Source organism: Polypterus senegalus, chromosome 14 (genome assembly GCF_016835505.1).
Source record: "Polypterus senegalus isolate Bchr_013 chromosome 14, ASM1683550v1, whole genome shotgun sequence".
NCBI lineage: Eukaryota > Metazoa > Chordata > Cladistia > Polypteriformes > Polypteridae > Polypterus > Polypterus senegalus.
Genome location: NC_053167.1, coordinates 27,720,817 through 27,741,447, shown reverse-complemented (window position 1 = coordinate 27,741,447; position 20,631 = coordinate 27,720,817). Strand labels below are relative to the sequence as shown.

The 20,631-nt window shown below is 39.0% G+C and overlaps 1 protein-coding gene across 1 annotated transcript in view; it reads left to right on the top strand.

Moving 5' to 3' along the window:
- pigt (phosphatidylinositol glycan anchor biosynthesis, class T) overlaps window positions 1-19,417 on the top strand; it is a 41,620-nt gene extending 22,203 nt beyond the window's left edge. The window contains exons 7-12 of the mRNA XM_039776569.1: window positions 7,232-7,329; window positions 7,433-7,595; window positions 7,738-7,938; window positions 11,620-11,785; window positions 15,311-15,394; window positions 16,041-19,417. Coding sequence (XP_039632503.1) covers window positions 7,232-7,329; window positions 7,433-7,595; window positions 7,738-7,938; window positions 11,620-11,785; window positions 15,311-15,394; window positions 16,041-16,290 — 962 coding nt within the window. The 3' untranslated portion in view covers window positions 16,291-19,417. The remainder of the gene's footprint in view (window positions 1-7,231; window positions 7,330-7,432; window positions 7,596-7,737; window positions 7,939-11,619; window positions 11,786-15,310; window positions 15,395-16,040) is intronic.
- Window positions 19,418-20,631: the final 1,214 nt, after the last annotated feature.

The window sequence follows — 20,631 nt, the reverse complement described above, 5'->3', positions numbered from 1 at the left end:
ACAAGGTATTTTCCCAAAGGTCTTGGCAATCATTGAGATGTTTCTTAGCAAAATTGAGACAAGCCCTAATGTTCTTTTGCTTAACAGTGGTTTGCGTCTTGGAAATCTGCCATGCAGGCCGTTTTGCCCAGTCTCTTTCTTATGGTGGAGTTGTGAACACTGACCTTAATTGAGGCAAGTGAGGCCTGCAGTTCTTTAGACATTGTCCTGGGGTCTTTGTGACCTCTCGGATGAGTCGCCTCTGCGCCTCTTGGGGTAATTTTGGTCGGCCGGCCACTCCTGGGAAGGTTCACCACTGTTCCATGTTTTTGCCATTTGTGGATAATGGCTCTCACTGTGGTTCGCTGGAGTCCCAAAGCTTTAGAAATGGCTTTGCCAGACTGATAGATCTCAATTACTTCTGTTCTCATTTGTTCCTGAATTTCTTTGGATCTTGGCATGATGTCTAGCTTTTGAGGTGCTTTTGGTCTACTTCTCTGTGTCATGCAGCTCCTATTTAAGTGATTTCTTGATTGAAACAGGTGTGGCAGTAATGGCCTGAGGGTGGCTACGGAAATTGAACTCAGGTGTGATACACCACAGTTAGGTTATTTTTAACAAGGGGAAATTACTTTTTCACACAGGGCCATGTAGGTTTGGATTTTTTCTCCCTAAATAATAAAACCATCATTTAAAAACTGCATTTTGTGTTTACTTGTGTTATATTTGACTAATGGTTAAATGTGTTAAGAAATCAGGAAGGGGACAAATAGTTTTTCACACCACTGTATATTTATATATATCTATTTATATATTTATATATTATATATTTATATATATATTTATTTTATTTATATATATATATATATATATAAATATATGGGGCGGCACGGTGGCACAGTGGTAGCGCTGCTGCCTCGCAGTTAGGCGACCCGGTTCGCTTCCGGGTCCTCCCTGCGTGGAGTTTGCATGTTCTCCCGTGTCGCGGGGTTTCCTCCGGCGCCCGTTTCCCACAATCCAAAGACATGCAGGTTAGGTGGATTGGTGATTCTAAATTGGCCCTAGTGTGCTTGGTGTGTGGGTGTGTTTGTGTGTGTCCTGCGGTGGGTTGGCACCCTGCCCAGGATTGGTTCCTGCCTTGTGCCCTGTGTTGGCTGGGATTGGCTCCAGCAGACCCCCGTGACCCTGTGTTCGGATTCAGCGGGTTAGAAAATGGATGGATGGATGGATATATATATATGTATATATATGTGTATATATGTGTATGTATATATATATATATATATATATATATATATATATATATATATATATATATATAAAAGGCAAAAGCACTCACTCACTCACTCACTGACTCATCACTAATTCTCCAACTTCCCATGTAGGTAGAAAGCTGAAATTTGGCAGGCTTATTCCTTACAGCTTACTTACAAAAGTTAAGCAGGTTTCATTTCGAAATTCTATGCGTAACGGTCATAATGGTCGATAACGCTCGACAACGTCCGCCATGTTGAACTTTCTTATTTATGGCCCCATCTTCACGAAATTTGGTAGGCGTCTTCCCTGCGCTTAACGAAACCGATATACTTACTTATTTCGGTGGTATGACGCCACTGTCGGCCGCCATATTGAATTTTCCAAACGCCACTAATTCTCCAACTTCCCGTGTAGGTAGAAGGCTGAAATTTGGCAGGCCCATTCCTTACAGCTTACTTACAAAAGTTAAGCAGGTTTCATTTTGAAATTCTACGCGTAACGGTCATAACGGTCAACAACGTCCGCCATATTGAACTTTCTTATTCATGGCCCCATCCTAACGAAATTTGGTAGGCGGCTTCCCTGCGCTAACCGAAACCAATGTACATACTTATTTCGGTGGTATGACGCCACTGTCAGCCACCATATTAAACTTTCCAACGTCACTAATTCTCCAACTTCCGTGTAGGTAGAAGGCTGAAATTTGGTACTTATTTCGGTGGTATGATGCCACTGTCAGCCGCCATATTGAACTTTTAACGGAAACTGATGTCCGTACTTATTTCGTTAGTATGACGCCACTGTCAGCCGCCATATTGAACTTTCCAACATCACTAATTCTCCAACTTCCCATGTAGGTAGAAGGCTGAAATTTGGCAGGCTCATTCCTTACAGCTTACTTACAAAAGTTAAGCAGGTTTCATTTCAAATTCTATGTGTAATGGTCATAACGGTCAACAACGTCCGCCATGTTGAACTTTCTTATTTATGGCCCCATCTTCTCGAATTTGGTAGGCAGCTTCCCTGCACTAACCGAAACCAATGTACATACTTATTTCAGTGGTATGATGCCACTGTCGGCCGCCATATTGAACTTTTCAACAGTCTTTGTTACTGTTATGGGCCCATCTTCAAGAAATTTGGTACACGGGTTCCCAACGCTAACTGAATCCTACTTACGCATATATATACGCCCATAGCCTGCACTTCGGTCACCATGTGAGGTGGCGCTGTGTCCCCATCCCAGCGCTTCCCACTTTGTTGGCTGGCTGCCTGCCTATATAAGGCCATCCGTCGCTCCGGTCTCTACATTCCCTTCCTTGCTTCGCCACGGGATTCACGTCTCCCTACTGATAACTACAGCCCTAATTTGTTTAATCCACGGCTTCTCCGCTGTTTTATTGTTTGTTTATTACAATTATAGTTATTGTGTAGGTATTTTACACTTACTTTACATTGCTCAGGTACCCATTTCCTTTATCATTCCAACCCCATTACCATGTCTATCGAGATGATCACCATCGATCAAAGAACTGTCACTTACCGAGTGGTTTCCATGCACAGAGATGGCACCTACCTTTTCCATTCTCTTTGTTACATATTGCACGCCATATCAGGCTCACTCTTGATATCTGGAAGAAGATTCTGTCTTATGTATTGAATGACTGGGACAGGTTCAAGGTGTGGACTGATGATGGTACAGGAGATAATTATACTACACAGGAGCACTAGAAGTGTGAAATGCTTAAGCCCTTCACCTATGGTTCTGCATGTGAGTTGATGGCTGCCGCTGAATTGTTCGGTTGTCGCTTTCAAGTGTACCGAAATGGCCAAATAGTTTACACCTTTCGACAACCGCCAATGCCTCTTAAACATCTTAGATTAACAGGTGACGATTTCAGTAGTGGACACTTTGATGTTTATGAATGTTTAAACTCTCAAAAACTGGGTGTGATTTTATCAATGAAACCGGTTGTGTGCTTACAACGCTTGACAGATGCCGAATGTCACTTCAACACAACAAATCCTGCAAATACTGTCGCAATTGAAACAAACCATGAAACTCAAACCGATTATAACAGCAGCAATCCAAGCTGTGAGATTTGAAACAAGATTACTGTTCACATGGCCAACTGTAAGTTACATGGTCAAGAGTAAGCTCAGCGACAGCTTGGTCATGTTACAACCGGAGGGCCGAACTGACAACATGGTATACAAAGAGATCCTTAACAAATAATTATTGGCATATTTTCCCTCAGTTTAAAAAGGTTTAATTTTCTTCTTAATAAAAGTTTAATGCAGTACTTGCGCAAGCGCTGGTATTTTGCTAGTGTATATATATATATATATATATATATATATATTGTGTGTGTGTGTGTGTGTGATTGCATATTTAGCTGTTATAGATCTTTCAGCCTTGGTCCCACTTTAACACACTTGGCAAAAATGACCCTTGTCAGTGCCAAGGAGATGACTGCTGGCTCACTGACAGGGAAGAAGAGAGGCCATAGGTCCCAAAGCCAGATCAAAATGGAAGCATAGATTTATGTATCGTATTCTTGTTTGCTCCAGCAGCACTTACTGCTCAGTTAGCGGGAGACACAGCATTGGCCCTGTGCTAGTAAGTGTATTGCTGTATCCAAATGCAAATGCATGTTGATGCCAGATGAGGATGGCAGCCTATTAAATGACCATTAATTGTGTTCATCCACATTAACTGTTTGCTTCCCAGGTGCCATTTATGCAATTTTTGTGGTCTTTGGCATCTTTGAGAGAAACTCCCACTATTGTCAATTCTATCTTCATCTCCTCTTCTTTAGCTGCATTTTGCCAACATCATGGTGCTCCTTTTCTTGCAGTCGTACTTTTTGTTTGTCTCCTCATGAAGAGACCGTCTGCGTTTCCTTACAACATAACATGTCACCTGCATGCCATCCCTTTTTCTCATCCCTGCAGTCATTTTCCAGCTTTCATCAGTGCCTTTCTGAAGTTCCTCCTTGATCTCTTTCATATTGCCTGTTTGTTTTGTTATTCTTTCAGACCAAAGAAGTATTTTGGTTATGTGGCCCATGTTTTTTAAGTTTTTAATTGTTTTGTTTTATTTAATGATTTTATTTAATTTTTAAGGTTTTAAGTTTAAGGCAACTAAAATGTGTATGTCAGTCTTATTCTCAAACAGTATCACATCTTTAGACTATATGATCAGACTTTGGCTGGATGTTTTCCTTGTGAAACTTCAAACATGTGCTACAATATCCAAGTTAAATTATTAAAACAATAAAGGAAACCTGTTTAAACCTTTCACACTAAACTGCAGACTATGACTTTTTGACTACTCTCTGATACACGTCAATTTTAATATGAAAGGGGAGACTCAAGGATTGATTGGTGCCTGCCAAGTCGATGAGTGAGGAATAGAGACAAGGGGCAGTTTTAATCCGTGTTAGGAAGAGTTCTTCAATCAAAAAAGGAGACCAGAGGCTAAGAGGAAATATCTACTGTTATAAAACAGATTATGTTCAAGTTTAATGCATGTTTTTTTATTACACATTGAGACAACATGTGACTCCAGGCATATCTGCAATATAGAAACTTATGTTTATAGGGCATTAGGATCCCTTTTGCAAAATAATGGTACTTAAGGGGGTGCGAGGGGTTACATTTGATTCATTGAGTCAATGCAGTATCATAAATGTCTGAACGGGAAGAGTGGTGAGTTTTAGTCATTAGAGCAGTAATAATAATAAGTATTGATTAAAACAGAAACAAGTCAAACAATATAAGTGTTTGGACTTTGGATTGATATTCTTTAGGGCTGCACACTGCATAGTTTTCTTGTTCATACTATGTTTGTGTGTGGATTTCTTTGAGGGATTCTACTTTCCTGATACAGTCCACAGATGCGCTATCAGGCCGGCTGACATATTGAAACTGCCATGGTGTGTGGATGTGTGTGCTTTGGTTTTACAAAGTGATGTACTGGGGTCCCATATTAGGAAATTACCCTGTGTCATTTCTGATGTTTAGACTGTGACACGCTGTCATCCTGAAGAGTGTTATATAGCAGTGGTTTTTCAGTGTACCTTGTGATTGTTAGCCCCCTCACCCTTATATGTGATGTTTACACTCATTCTTTTGGTGCAGTCTTGACAAAGGTGCTTGTTTTTGAACTTTATTAACAAATACATATTTGCTGCTAGTGTTTATTACTGTCTGTATTTTTAAAGCATAATACAAAGTTAAAAATCTATCTCAGAATTGGCCTGTGAGTTTTTTTTATTAAATAAAAACATTTTTTTTGCTAGTGCCTGAATTACCTAATCATAACATAAAGTTAACATTTTTAGGGATAAGTAATAACCAATAATTACCAAAATACAGAATTTTTCAGTGCAGATATTTTTCACTTCTCAATTGGTATAAGCATTGTTTGTTATTAAATTATTTATAAAATGATTACCTTTGTGATCATGAAAAAAAAAATCAAAAGTAATTTTAAAGCACAGAATTAGTTGGTACAGACATTTTTTTCCATATCTTAATTACAGAAGCCATTTTGTTATCCTCTCAATTAAGTACTGGAGCATTTCCATCAGTGACAGCACGAGTTTAACACAGAATTCTCTCTCGGTGTACAACGATCAAGTCCACAGAAAAGACACATCATATGTGGCTGTGGCAGAAAGGTGGCCAGCCCTGACACTTTTGACAAGCTGCATCTCCTCCATGAGACTGGTGTGTCTTTGGCATCATTCTAAAACACAAAGTTTCCTTATGGGATTGTGGCATGTTATTATCTATTTACTTTTTCTTGTTGGGTCCTATTCCTATTCTACCTACAGATTAATAGCTGTGGTGCACTACTGACAGATAAATGCGAGCAAACGCATAAAGCACATTTTAATGGCAGGTGCGATTAGTCGTAAATTATATAAAGGTACCGTTTCTATATGAAGCTAACTTTAAAGAGGTGTTTGAGAAAGCTGACCGCCATTACCTCCTGCATGTATCACATTTCAGTGACTTCTTTGCAGTTAAAGGAGAGTAATTTACATATGTCAGAGATTGTGGTTAACCATGAAAAGAATGGCTTATTAAAGTGGAAGGTTCAAAACCATAGAGACGTAAGGATGGTGTGAAAAACAAATAAAGAAGTGAACTGTGTACCATCTCCCTTACTCATCTGGTCGTGAGGGATGTATTAACTGAACTGTGATGCGGTTGTCTATTCCCCTTAATAGGACTGTTTGTCACACTGTGTGTCTTTCTCAGCTGTGCTCCAACACTGGTATAGGCTTTTTTTGTAATCAAACTTGGTATACTCTCCTGCTTTTCTCTCCCTAAACCCCCTGGCGAAGCAACAACCTCACCCTACTTCTATTTTACTGTACTTCTCCCACCTACTTCCATCTCAAATTCTCCTAACTTTCATCTGTCCCCTCCGTAGTTCACTTCTGTTCCACACAGAATGCTCCTTCACCTATCCAGCAGGCCTCCTCCATTTACTTGCACGTGCCAATGAGAGAGTAGGGTATTCTTTGTGCCAACACACCTATCTCTCCTGATTGCATTTACGTTGCTGTCGATCTCCATTGTCTCTGTCATGCCACCATCTCAGCCCTGTGCTGGTGTAGCTGAGACAATACAGTATCTGGGCTATTGATGAAACAGTCCATTTAGAAAAAGAGACATTTTACACCAACTGCTGTAGCTTGACTTTTAATCGTTTGAGCATTTTGCTGCTATTTTATCCTTATGTTCAGACACCTTTGTGGCCACCCTGGATGTTTACTGAGGCCCCCTAGTGGGTGCATCGCCCCAGTTAAGAACCACTTTTATATAGGATATTCAAAATGTGCCTTTGATGTGTATATATACATTAGACTTCATTTGTTTACAGGCCAAAATTTATAATTCTTTGTTTAAAATAAATCAAAGGGAGTCCTTATTACTTTGTTCCACATTAAAATATCTGTTTCTTGCTTTTCTCAAACAGAATGGTCTCTGTTCAAGATGTTTTCTCGCACCTTGACTGAGCCGTGTCCTCTAGCTTCCACAAGCAAGGTTTATGTTGACATCACAGAGACATCTAAGGTGCTATATTTTTTTATTTTTATTTATTTTTTGTGCCCAGGTATTTTCAGAATTTGCTGGGTTTCCCTCTAAAACACTGATGTGCTTATCTTTACGGTAATAGGGAGATGATTTGATTGAAGTGGCACCTGCTGTGACCTTACAGATGCAGGCTGTTGTCCTTGGAGATCGACGGAAGTACATGGTGTACGACCTTATGACTCCAGAGCCGTATGGCAGTCTGCGCTCTCTCAATATTCTGCTAAAGTGGAAACTGCAGGACAGTGGTGAGCATCTACTTTGCTGTTATTATGGGTTCTCTTTTTCTTTATTTTTCTCTTGCAATATGTTATTCTTTATGATATTTGTAAGGAGAACAGTTAACAAACACAAATTAAATTCTGTACTTTTTTTTTATAACCTGCCCAGAGGAGATGCTGCCACCCATTCTTCATGCTGAGCGCTATGTGGGAGGTTATGGCCTTCAGACAGGAGAAATCCACACGCTTATCTACAACAATCATCCATTTCGTGCATTCCCTATACTTCTGATGGAGTCGGTGCCCTGGTACCTGCGCTTATACATTCACACGCTGTCTGTCATTAGCAAGGGTCGTGAAAACAAACCTAGTGAGTTTGACTTTTGTTTTATGTTGTGATGGAATTAAATTGTTTGCACTGGTGCTGTACATCACTGCTGCTAAATCAGTTGTACTCCAGCTCGGCTCTGGGGAACCTCTGTGGCTGCAGGTTTACAATCAGCAAGTCACTTGGCTTCTAAGTAATATCAAGTAATTAGCTGTTTTTTTTTTTTTAATTTTGCATTATGAAAAGCACCACAGTGTGATTTTTACATTACAATACTAGCCAAAGCACCTTGCGTCTCCCGGGTATATTTGTAGTATTTGATTGGGAAATGTGTGTGTTTTTTCAGTGGTGACCCTGTTGTTCTTGCTAGCTGTCCCATCCATCATTCACACTGCCTTTCTGTCAGTGTCTCTGCTCTCAAAAGATAAGAATTTATTCTTTTTTGGTCCAGTTAGATTCCAGAATTGCAGTAACTCCTTACTGGGTTGTAACCATGAATGCTGTCATATTTGACCCATCCTTTATGTTTAAGATGGACAGTTCATAGTGCTTAAACTATGAAAAAAGTCAACATAGCAGAAGTTAAATAATAGCCTCAACCAACACCCCCAACAAAAGCACAAAATACTCCTGTTTATGTTACAGTAGATAGAAGCAGCGGGTGATGTTGCCCAAGTAAGAAATGTTAGGTTGTGGTCATTTTGTCTGCTAGTCAGACTTCAGTCTGTTTGGATGTTTTGCTTGCTCCGAGCCAGCAGGTGGCACTGTTGTGCACACTCTTAACACACAGGAAACAAGAAATACTCACTGGGACCCACCGAGGTCAAAAGTTTGGGTTCCAAAGTCTATCTTATCATTTATGGTCCTGGAGAACAACTTTGCAAACTTTGGACCAGACTGGTCAGAGGGTGTAGGATTGCAAGTACATTCTACTTATTAATACAGATTTAGAAATATTTGTATTTTTGCTTTCTTTTGCTGTTTGTCTATTAGTTTGCCTTTTTTTTACTTCAGCATCAGATCCATTAACATTACTGCCTAGTAAATAATGGATTAAAAACTAGCAAAACTGATTATGATGAAAATCTTAAAAATAAAAAAAAGCATTAAATTATCCTAGTTTAGCTTACATAAGTGTTTGCTACATTCTAGTATATTTTTACTTGTCAAGAAAAACCCTATCTCCCACTTAGTTAATTTGGCAGTAGGCATCCTCTAAGAAAGGACATTTCGATATATCAGTATTTAATGGTGAAACTCCCTGTAGAATAGAAAAACGAAATACCTCAAAATCTCAAACGCTTTGACTGACTTGATTAAAATTTGGCCACAATGTAGAAAAAAGAAAATCAGACAAGACATGTTTTTTAATTTTTCTGTAACAATATTGTGGACTTATCTTAGGGACCACGTCCAGAGCATCACAAAGGAAGGGAAAGAATCTTGCAGAAAAGTGGGTCTCCAGCTTTATGCAAATAAAGGCTGCATCTAGCAGTGAAGGGAAAGGATGAAATTTCTGTGAAACTCAAAAATGATGTGCTTAGCAAGTTGCTTTCTTAGGTATACAAAGTACTCCCTAATCTGTCAAATTCTTTTTACTCCTTGCAATGCTGTATACAGATATATACAAGTTCAAAGGTCTTTGTTAAATGTTGGCCATGCTTACATACAGTACACATACTTCAAACAATGGGCTGAGGGTCGTTAATGGTGAAACACATGCAGTATTGCAGAGAAATGGGGTGTCATCTTGGATGTCAGACCACAAGGTGCTGCTATGTTCAAGATGGCAAAGCAGAAATACTGAAAGCTGTTACATGTACCAGCCCATTTCAAGACCTGTGTACAACACAAGACGAGAGTGGCAGCATGGTACTAGACACTTTCTCAGCTCAGTAAAGCAGTCCCCCACAAACAGAACATGTAAGAAGTGTAAACTGCACTGCTTCTTAGTGGGCTGCTATTGGCATACCACCACCACCACCTTAAAAGAGCAAATGTTAATGCAGCTTGGTGCTATAACGACCTCAGCCTGCTCAACTAATAGGTCGTGGAAAAGTAATAACAATAGGCAAGAAGAAGCAAGACACTGATTAAGAAGAGGTCTGTCAGGATTTTGGTTCCATTTCAAGCACTGGGACACCATATAATTTATCACCTGTTCTTTTTTTTTTGTACTAGAACAATTGGTTCATTGCATGTTGCCTGTAAATGTGCAGCCTGTAAAAGTCAATGCTATGTGTAATAAGTTAAAGGAAACCACTATTCAGTGTATGTTGCTTTTGACCTAAACCCTTCAAAACTTTATGATGGTGCAGGATTGTAAATCAAAACATTTCGTTCAAATGTGACTGAAGCTACCATTTTTACAGGAAGAGCTACAGGGTGAAATTATATTTACAGTATATACCAAATTCCTATTATTAAAATCAATTATCTGTTTGAATTCAAAATAATAGTTTCTTTAAAATTGTGTTTTCCAGTGTTCATCAACAAAAGCCAAAGTCATTAACTAGGAAAAGCACAAACTGATCTATGGCACAAATGTTTTTTTCATGTTTAGGTGAAATTTACCAGCCAAAGGCAGGTAACACAGCGTGTTTCTTTATAATGAACATTATTGTGCATTAGGGAATTTTCTGTTATATGCCCTTCTCATGCTTATATTCTTCTAATACTTCCCTAGATTTATTTTAAATACTATTCTCTCCATGATGCAACTTTACTTACCAGCTATGGGGCTTCATGAGAAACCTGCCTGAGCATGAATTAGTGTGTTGTACATGTTGATTCACGCAAGTAGGCACCATTTAAATTCATATTTGACTTCTAAAGACAATTGGTTATACTCTAGTTTGTTTAGATGTCTAATTTTTATTGTGATATTACACTTGTGTTACATTATAATTTGACTGAGTCCAAGAAAAGACTGAATACTTTCTGTCGACCTAGCATTTGTTGTGCTCATTTTCTACACTATTACTTTAGCTTAGCTCATTTGCCTTGTGTATATGCTTTGCATGCTCTTCCAGGTTTGGTCCTACTTATTGTAAGAAAATGCAAAGAAGCTCATAAAGTGTCTGGGGCACCCGAAGGCAAACCCTGTATATTATAAAGAAAAGTCCCTAAAGAAATGGGTGTTAATGTTAAGTCAGGATAGTCCCGTTGTATTGGTCGAGACTGCCCCCTGTTCTCTTTATGGTGGTTTCTGGGAGGAAGAGGCAGATACAGATGGGCCGACCTTGTAAGTGACATAAAAGATAGTGGCACATCAATCATCCTTTCTGTAGTGGGGAAAGGAGAAGAGATACCGTTATTGCTTAGTGCCTTGGCTTGGTCCGGGGTAATAATGTCATTATCTAAGCCTGCAAGCTGTTCCCCAAGCACACGCATATGACACTGTGTTTAACATTTTAAAACCATAATTGATTTTATAATTATTTGTATATTATTATTACTACTGCAACATTTATATTTAATGTATGAAGCAATGAAAGCAATAGCCACAATAGATTATTAAAAAGATGTAAGAGAAGGGCTTGTTTTTTATTTTTCAAAGTTCAAAGATAACTTTCCAAGTCCATCAGTAAGGTAACCTCCTAATTATTTTGGCCAAAGGAGTCAACCCAACTGCAAAGCACACATCATCCTTGTTTAAACTGCCATTTGTGGTCCTTACCCTCATTTAAACCTGTCTGTACTTCTTTTTTGTATCCTCAAAAGGTTATATCCACTATCGGCCATCAAAGGATCGACAGTACCCTCACCTTCTTGAGATGTTAGTGCAGTTGCCCCCAAATTCCATCACCAAGGTAACCGTGCAGTTTGAGAGGGCACTGCTCAAATGGACAGAATACCCTCCAGATCCAAACCATGGCTTCTATGTCAGGTAAGCAGCTTGCTTTTATGCTGCCTTGGACTTTATTTATTTTTTTGTTTTGTTTTTCTCTTGCTAATAACTTTATTTTGTGTAGTCTGTTCTTTATGTCGTTTTGAATTCAGTAAATATTGCTGAGATGGAAATTACTACATTGCAAAAATGGTTTGCATGTTTGGTAATGCAAATACAGCCCCATTTCTCATCTTGTTATGTTCCTCAGGGTTTTACTATCTACCTTTTGAAGTGACCATAGAGGCCTGACCTTTAGTTGCTGTTTGCTCATCTCAGCTAAACTCAAAAATGTTCTGAATACTGATGGTGCTTTCATACCTACTATAAACTTTCCCATAAAGAGAATTTAGCACAAATGAAAATGTGCCTTCCAGGCCATTCACAGATGCTGTAGTAACTTAATCCATTTGGTAGACTATGTCGGAATACCCCAAGGGTGCACAGGGAGCTTTGGGTCCTAATGTTTGTCATAGGGATACTTCAGCCAGGTTTTTTTTTTACTGCTGATACCAATCACTGATCACCAGGATTATCCAATTCTGATTTGCTTGCTCTATCCTCTTAAATTATTATTTTTTTACACAAGGGTCCTTCATAGCCATCCCTGTAGAAACCTTATAATATAATTTTTATAACTAAATCGCTGACCGCAGGCTTTAGGCTTATTCTTTAATGACATTAAAGAAAATACTATAATAAACTAATAAAACATGTACAAAATATTTATCCATAATATGCATGCTATGAAAGAAAATAACATTTTATGTCAAAAATACAAGGCACAATTCTAATAATGTTCATGATTATTAAGAAGATATAAGGCTAACATGTCTAACAAGTTAAAATGGCTGTTTTAAGTTAACATGCCTTATTGTTTACTAAGCAGTAAGGGTAAATTCTTCTCCTTCTGTGCTTCGCTCGCCAACCCCTCCCACCTGCTCTACACGCCAGCAACTTTACGTCTCGTTTGGTGAAAGTGCAATCCACATACACGACCAACAAACAAATCTTTTAATTCTCGCGGATATGTGTCTTCATTGGGAAGAAACACTACTTTTTTTTTCCCTGATGGCAACAAGAATTAGATGATCTACAAGTCTCGAACTTAAAGTTTAAATCCAAACAATATAGTCAATCTTTTTTCGCTGTTCCGTAGTTTCACAGAGTAATAGTTTCCGTTTGTTTGTACTAATGCGATCTTTACTATCCTTTTTTTGAGACTTTCAAATTTTCGTACTTCAATTATCTCTAACCTGCTCTGCATTTGAACCGTGCCAATGTTTTTGAATTTTTTATGACGTTCTATTTTGTCATTTACTCTTTGTCTTTTACTTCTGTCCCCGGGCGTGGTTAAGTCTCATCTCGCAGGACGTGAAAGTGTCTCTCTGAGAAAATCACATCTCGTCTCCTTCCAAGATTTTTTTTTTTTTTTAATAATAGAGTGATCTGAGCTGCTGAACTAAACACAAGCTCACTCACCATCCACACTCTGGCAGGGAGTGTCCAATTTAATTACTGGACAAAGTTTAGAGGTCTAATCTCTGTCTCTTTCAATCTTGGACAATGGCGCCCCTCTTTTCTTACTCTCTGCTGTCCCTCTCTGTACACGATTCCTCAAGATTTCTTTTTCTGTTTATTCCTTCTCTTTTATATATATATATATATATATATATATATATATATATATATATATATATATATATATATATATATATATATATATATATATATATATATATATATATATATATATATAAAAGCCAGTATTCCTGATTTAAATCTCTCCAAAAGTCTGACTGTTACAGGAAGTTTGGCAACTGATTGACACGGGGGATTTCTTAACTACTGGAATATTTTGTGTAATTACCGTAGATACTCGCCTATTAGTCGACCTCGCAGATAAGTCGAGTGTATTGTTTAAGCCGAAAATTATGAAATTTGTTATGACCCGCATATAAGTCGAGGGTAAAGCTTGACAGCCTATCAAATTCTTTGAATTTCATAATTATACCCAATGTACCTGGGCCCAGACTTTCAACATTTTAATCTTTGAAGAATTTTAGTAAGCCAAAATTAAAACTCCAAAAACATTTTTATTCATTTACTTACAGTTAGAATATTTCAATTAAATTCATATTCAAATCCCTCTCATATAATAGAGTGGCCCTAAGTGTCTTCTTCAAATCCTTCAAAGTCTGACTCTTGTTGGGATCAGAGCTCAAAATAGCAGCCTGACATCCCAATTATACTGAATGTGGGATGTGGGTGGACTTGTCTGGGTTTTGGGGGGTGGAGTTTTGGGATTGAGTGTTTGTTGACGGCGTGGTGGGGCTCTTGTGTTTTTGGTCTCTGTTAAGCTAAAACGGGCACCTTAAAAAGAAGGAGATAATAAAGTCAACCATTGAGCAGTCAAGCCTTGTGTGTCACTCTCTGCTGTAAATTAGGAGAAGGGAACTCAGGGACAGGGTTTTACCCCAGAGCACGTTGCTCTGGCCCTGGAGCTTCACACCACTGGACACGAAGAAGGAGAAGCTCCCCTGCGTCACCCCGACCACGGTCCGGAGACAGGCAGGAAAGGTAACACTGGGGGCTCGTCCGGGATTATTCCTGCCAGCACTAGTGAGTGACACGAAGCTTGTAAAACTGAAAGAAAATTGGTGCATTCTCTCGGTGGAGTGTGTAACTAGGAAACTGTGAATGGCGACAAAACTAAGGGTAGACACTGACCTGGAAGCAGAGTTTTCCAAAGCCACCGCAATTAGCACCAACCCCTTTAGGACATCACCCACGCAAGAGGAAACTATGTCCCACCGTTTTCCACTAGTAAACTGGGAGAAATGTGTCAAGGATGGGATTGTCGGACGCGAACGTGAGCGCCATTTTAACCCTTTCGTACAGACAGCGTGGACCGAACTCCAAGAACATGCGGACTCGGTCGCTATAAAGCCTGAACTGTTTTGTGAAGAGTATTACTCGGCGATTCGATCTCACACCTCCGGTACCAATCCGTTTATTTCGTATGTAACAAACGAAGATACTTATGACAGCGGGATCGAGACCCATTCATTGATATTGCGCTTTAAAATCCGGTGCACCTTATGGTCCGAAATACTGTATGTTTCTGGTTACTGCTATCTACTGGCAGCTAATGGTATGTTTGTTATCCAAAACCTGCAAAAGCTAATGCTCAAATTCAAGTGCGGTATTTCACAGTTTAAAGAATTATTTAATGAAATTAGTGTTGCCCCATGGATAAGTCGACTTTGTGTTTTTGAATGAATTTCAAGGCTTAAATTTTTCGACTTATACATGAGTATCTACGGTAAGTGCTACAACTAAATTACTGTAAAGCTTAGAAAAGCAGGTTAGGAAAAAAATATATTTTTTGAGTTTGGCTAATTTTACTGATCACAGATGAGTCAAATGCTGTGAAAATCTTGATCAGCAGCCAAATGATCGGAACATCACTACTTTGTAACCCTATGATAACAGTTTTTTCTTGGTTTCTCTGTCTGTTTCTAGCTCTTCAGTCCTTAGTGCCCAGGTACCAAGTGCAGTTGCTTTGGATGCCAATCATACAACAGAGGAACCCCTTTTCACCAATCTGTGAGTTTATTTTTTTTATCTGTTCTTGTTTAAAATTTTGGTAAAGAGAAAACTAGGAGTGTCATGGCCATAAATTAATTTGCACTGTGGATAGTGGCTTCCACCGTATCCAAAAATATATAAATGAGGTTGATTGGCCACTCAGTGTGAGAGTGTGAAAATAGTAATGTAGTGTGAAGAACTGCTGGGCCCATCCAAGGGTGAGGTTGGACCCTTCCTTGACCCCAGTCCCACCCAGGATATATTTGGGCTTCCTTTTTTCCATCATATTGACAAAACAATTTCAGAAACTTGGATGGATGGGTAATTTACACTTTGAGGATCAGAGAGTTGCAGTTTTAACAACATTATTGTCTGCAAAGTTTTTTTTTTTATTCTGGGAATTCCGAGGTCTCCCTCGTTAAATGTTAATTGTCATTTAAATCTCCCTACCGTGTGTGTGTGCGTACGCATGTATGTCCTGTAAAAAATGGCTTCCTGCCATGCAGTGGATATAGTATGCCGTGTAAAGATTTAAAATCAATGGATGAATTAAAGTTTTACTACAGATAACATGTATTGAAATGTTAACTTCACTTTATGGCCTGTGATAAGCAACTTGTGGCTCATGTATACTCTCTGTGCATATTGGTTTCTCATTCTGCAGATTCCCTATTATGGAGGAGTCCAGCTACTTCATGCGTGTTTACACAGAACCTCTTCTGGTCAATTTGCCCACACCAGACTTCAGCATGCCCTACAACGTCATATGTCTAACTTGTACAGTGGTGGCTGTTGGTTATGGCTCTCTCTACAATCTGCTAACCCGAACTTTTCAGGTTGAAGAGCCTAGTGCTGGCCTAGCCAAGCGTATCGCTAATGTCATTCGCAGACTACGAGGAGTGCCACCACTATAACAAGATAATGGAAAGAAACACCGTGGATGACCCCCTTGGTCTCCGGATTCTGCTTTGATGTGGCACATAGAAAAGGAAGATGAAGGTTATTTACTTATGATAAACTACACAAAAAAGGACAGAAGGAATTGATAAAGTTAACTCCAGAGTGTTTACATAAACCTTAGTTTTTTGGTTTTTGTGGAATTGAGAAGTTAAGAGATGAATGATTAAGTTATATGTTATGACTGACCAAACTAAGCCAGATCCTGTTGGATAAATTGTAATGCTCCCATCGCTCCCACCACAGGGCATTGAAGGAAGTTCAAGCAAGTCAGCAAACCAAACCTGAATGGCCAGATGTTGGTATGTTGGGACTCGAGGGACACTGGAATGGGAGGCTAAGGTCCATTTTGTCTATGGAAATGGAGAGATGTTGCTGCTATTTGAGTAAATTGTACACAAGGTGAATAACTGAGACACACTGATGCACTGACCACATCGCACAGGTAGATTGAGAGGATTCTACTGTTATTTCAAATAAAAATAAAGTGTCATTGGTAATGTGAGATTTTTAAACATGCCCAAATAGCTACTATGTTTTTGCGTACGCAAAATGAATCCAAGCTTTCTTAACCCATATTAATTTTCTACAAAAATGCAAGCACCTTGAGTAAATATGATAATGGTATAATATTGTTTTATGTGGAACTTGGAGATGTGTTTCATTTATTTGTGAGACTGCTCATTGTGCTGCCTGTCTATACATCGGTTCTATCGTGTAGTATACAGTGCAAGGTGACGTGTGACACTATTATGATTTTGCTGTCATTTGTCCAAGAAATTGTACTTCTGTTCATCCTGAAGCTCCAGCATCCCCAAGCTGACATTTGCTGTTATATCCATAATCTTGAGCAACACTCCTGCAAGTTCCCAATTGATACCTGACATCCATACTGGTTGCCACAGGCTGAACACTGGAATGTGAACTTTCAGTAAATGGGAATGACATTAGTGTAGATTAATTTTTGTTTCCTGGTTAAAAAGAAATCACTAAATGTATGCATATGATTTCTGTGACCACCTATACATTTCCCTTTAGGCCTTTAATTGATCAGTTCTTCCTGGCTCTGTGTCCATCATTTCAGTGTTACCAAGCTGCTTGTCTTCATATAGTAGTCTCCATGTATGCTATATTCTTCGAAAATAATTTGATACCCATTAACAAAACCGTGTTTGCTCATATTTGTGATGTTCAGTGCTCACATTACTTGGCATAGTCGTTTTTCCCAGTGGAAATATTTGACACAATGATATCTCAGAACTTACATGGCTTGACAATTTTAAAAAAATATCGCTTCATGGAATGATTTTTTTTTTCCCCCCTCAACATCCCAAAATTATGGGTGTTAAGTCAATTAGAAGCTTTTTATCAATCTGCTATGAGCGAGTGTGGCTCATCCAGCGTTCGTTCCTACTCTGTGCCCAATGCTGGATAATATACCTTCATCCCACTCCTTTCGCAGTGAATCCTGACATTTATTTTGCAAGGTTTCCCTGAAGAGACATAACTTAAAAAAAAAAATCTTATTTTTCATTCACATAAGAAATTATCCTGTGCTTGCAAGATATTTTTGTGTGTGCACAAAACAATATTTCTAGAATATGCGTATGTATTTCTGGTAGACCTGTTCTGCTTCTGTAATGTTGCCTTTGAGTAAATTTATAGTTTATTAAGATATTTAATACCTTTGGATAAAGCAGTAAAAAGAGCTACTGCCATACATTATCATGACACAGTTGCTTCCTCTGGAACATTACTTGATCTATAAAATCTCTACCGCTACTATAGTAGGGATCTGTGTTACATCTCCCGACTTCTGGATTTTGACAGGGTAGGCCAATAAATTTCTTTATATGATGGGTACATCAAAAAGTAAAGGCAATTTTTAAATTACACGTTAGCCGAAACGGATAGAAGCGACACAATACAACACGTTTGCAGTGGCTTATGAGTAGTTTGAACGCATGCAGCGCCGCTGTCTGCCATTAGTCTATTTGAAGCCAAGGGCAAAAGAATGTGGATGTTGTGTTTCGGGGTTGCACCATTTTCAAGCAACACATCATGGTGAGGATTCTTTGGGCAGATGGAATGAAACCTGCTGATGTTGGCTCAGTATGAAAGTGAAAACCACATAACTCATTGAAAATTTTAGAAATGGCTGCAAAGATTTAAAGGACAAGTGTAACCAACAAAGCTCGATCTGGTTGACCATTAACATCTGACGCACACTCTCACATCATCATGGTGAATGCCTTCATCAGAGAAGACCGACAGATCACATTGTGTGCTGTTGCTGCACATATGGATATCGGCTATGGATGTGGATCTGCACAAGGGGGGCACAGTAATGTTTGCACAAGATGTGTACCCAAGCAGCTTACTGATCTGCACAAGCCAACCTTTTTTTTTGGTATTGCCCCTTTAGTGGCTCTGTAATCTTATATATAAGTTCTTTTCCACGTATTGTCTTTAATTAGGCCTTTTCATGCCCTGGCTGTTTTATTTTTTCAGAGCAATATCCTACTAGCACCATAAGAAAGCAACTGGGAAAATACACAGTGGAAATGCAATCATTTTAGAAGTGGTTTTGGCCAAAGGGAATGATTAGATAATCTTGGGCAGTCGTCACCACAGAATTCTTACAAATTTCAAGAATTTGGAGGAGTTGTCTTCTGTTTTTAGTAGTGACAAGATTTCAAGGCAGATTATGCACCTCCAGTCCACGTTATAGAGATGATTGTAGCCCATGGGTATTTGAAACTGCTGCTCCTGCAAAGCAAAAGCTGAAAGTGAGTATTATTATTAGGCTGGCATATCTTAGCCAGAGGGCAAACTCTGCTGTGTTTTTGGCGATTTTCAGCAGAAAGACCGTTGCATACAACAGAAGAAATCAATATCCACTGAATCTTCCTGCTGCTAAAATGAAGGGAACAGACACACGTCTTCATAAACTCAGCCTGCTGTGCTGTGGATTTTCTATAAAGGGCTATCCTCCATTTTAGTGTTTTGGGATTCAGATATATGTCCTGTTTATAACATGTCCTAATTTTTAACAAAATAAAACCAGTTCATTTGACAATCGGAGGTGGTGTAGCACTGTACTGTATTTTTATTTAATTTTTTTTTTTAGGTTTCTTGTTGCAAATGGTGAATGCAACAGGCAGAGCTTGATTCAGGGTTATCCCCCTTGCCAAGCACTGGCGGAAGGGGAGGGGGTGGCATTCCTGAAACACAGCCTGCATTCATCAGACCCGAACAAACAGAGGGAAGGAATCGAAAAAATCTGCTCTGCTTTTGTGGGCAAGGCTGCCATGGCGAGTCAGTTTTTCCTCGCCCCAGGGTGTGAGGGTGTTAATAGCTGGGAATGTTTGAAATGGACACTTGAGGGAGGGTCTAGACGGTTAGGAAAATGTTTCAGTTTGCTATGAAAGGGAAAGGAAGAATATTCTAATCCCATGAGAAAATGGGTTTGCCTTAAATGTTTCCAGCTTGCTGTTACAAATTTAGGTTTCACGATTTGTGTGACCTGTAGGACAAAGTGGGGGGAAAAAAACATTTATGGAAATGGTGCAAAGGAACAAGGCCCACATACTGTGTCATGGTCAGTCTTTCTTGGAAGATGGCTTTGACAGTGCAAGTGAGTGCAATAAGAAAGTATATTATGAGAGATGTTCTACAAAGAATGTATCGACTGAAATTCATTTGCACTGTTCAGCTAAAGTGCTAGTGTACCATCTTGTTTTTTGAATCCCATGTGTTTCTGATTAACCAGACACTTCTATAATCCTCGTGTGCAATCAAGGTGAATGTTGAGTTTTGAGGAGTATTTGAAATGCTTAGTCTTGCATTTGGAAACATTGGCTGGATAGTAGTTGAATAATTGAGGTAAATTGTGATTATTTGGACTTCCTCCCTTGGATTTCAAAAACTAGAAACGTATGACCTTAAATGGACCCCGTATTTGGAGAGTCTAGTGATAGGAGTTGGACATCCTCATGGCCTTGAGGGACTGGAGTACCAGATAGTCATTGTAGGCTCTGAAGAGGATTCAAATAGTAAAGTGGAGCATCCCAATGAATCTTAAGAACATCCCAACATCATCTTACTCTGTTCTTGTTTCAGGTAAGTCAATGGTTTTTAATGACCTGACATCAAAACTTTTGTGCTTATGTGACAGTGTGATAGTAATGACTGGATTTAGACAGGCCAGCATTAGTCTGACTTAATGTCTACAAATTTTGTATAATGTGCAATACTGTAAAAATGTCATGGGCAGATGTACAAATTCCGTAGAGACG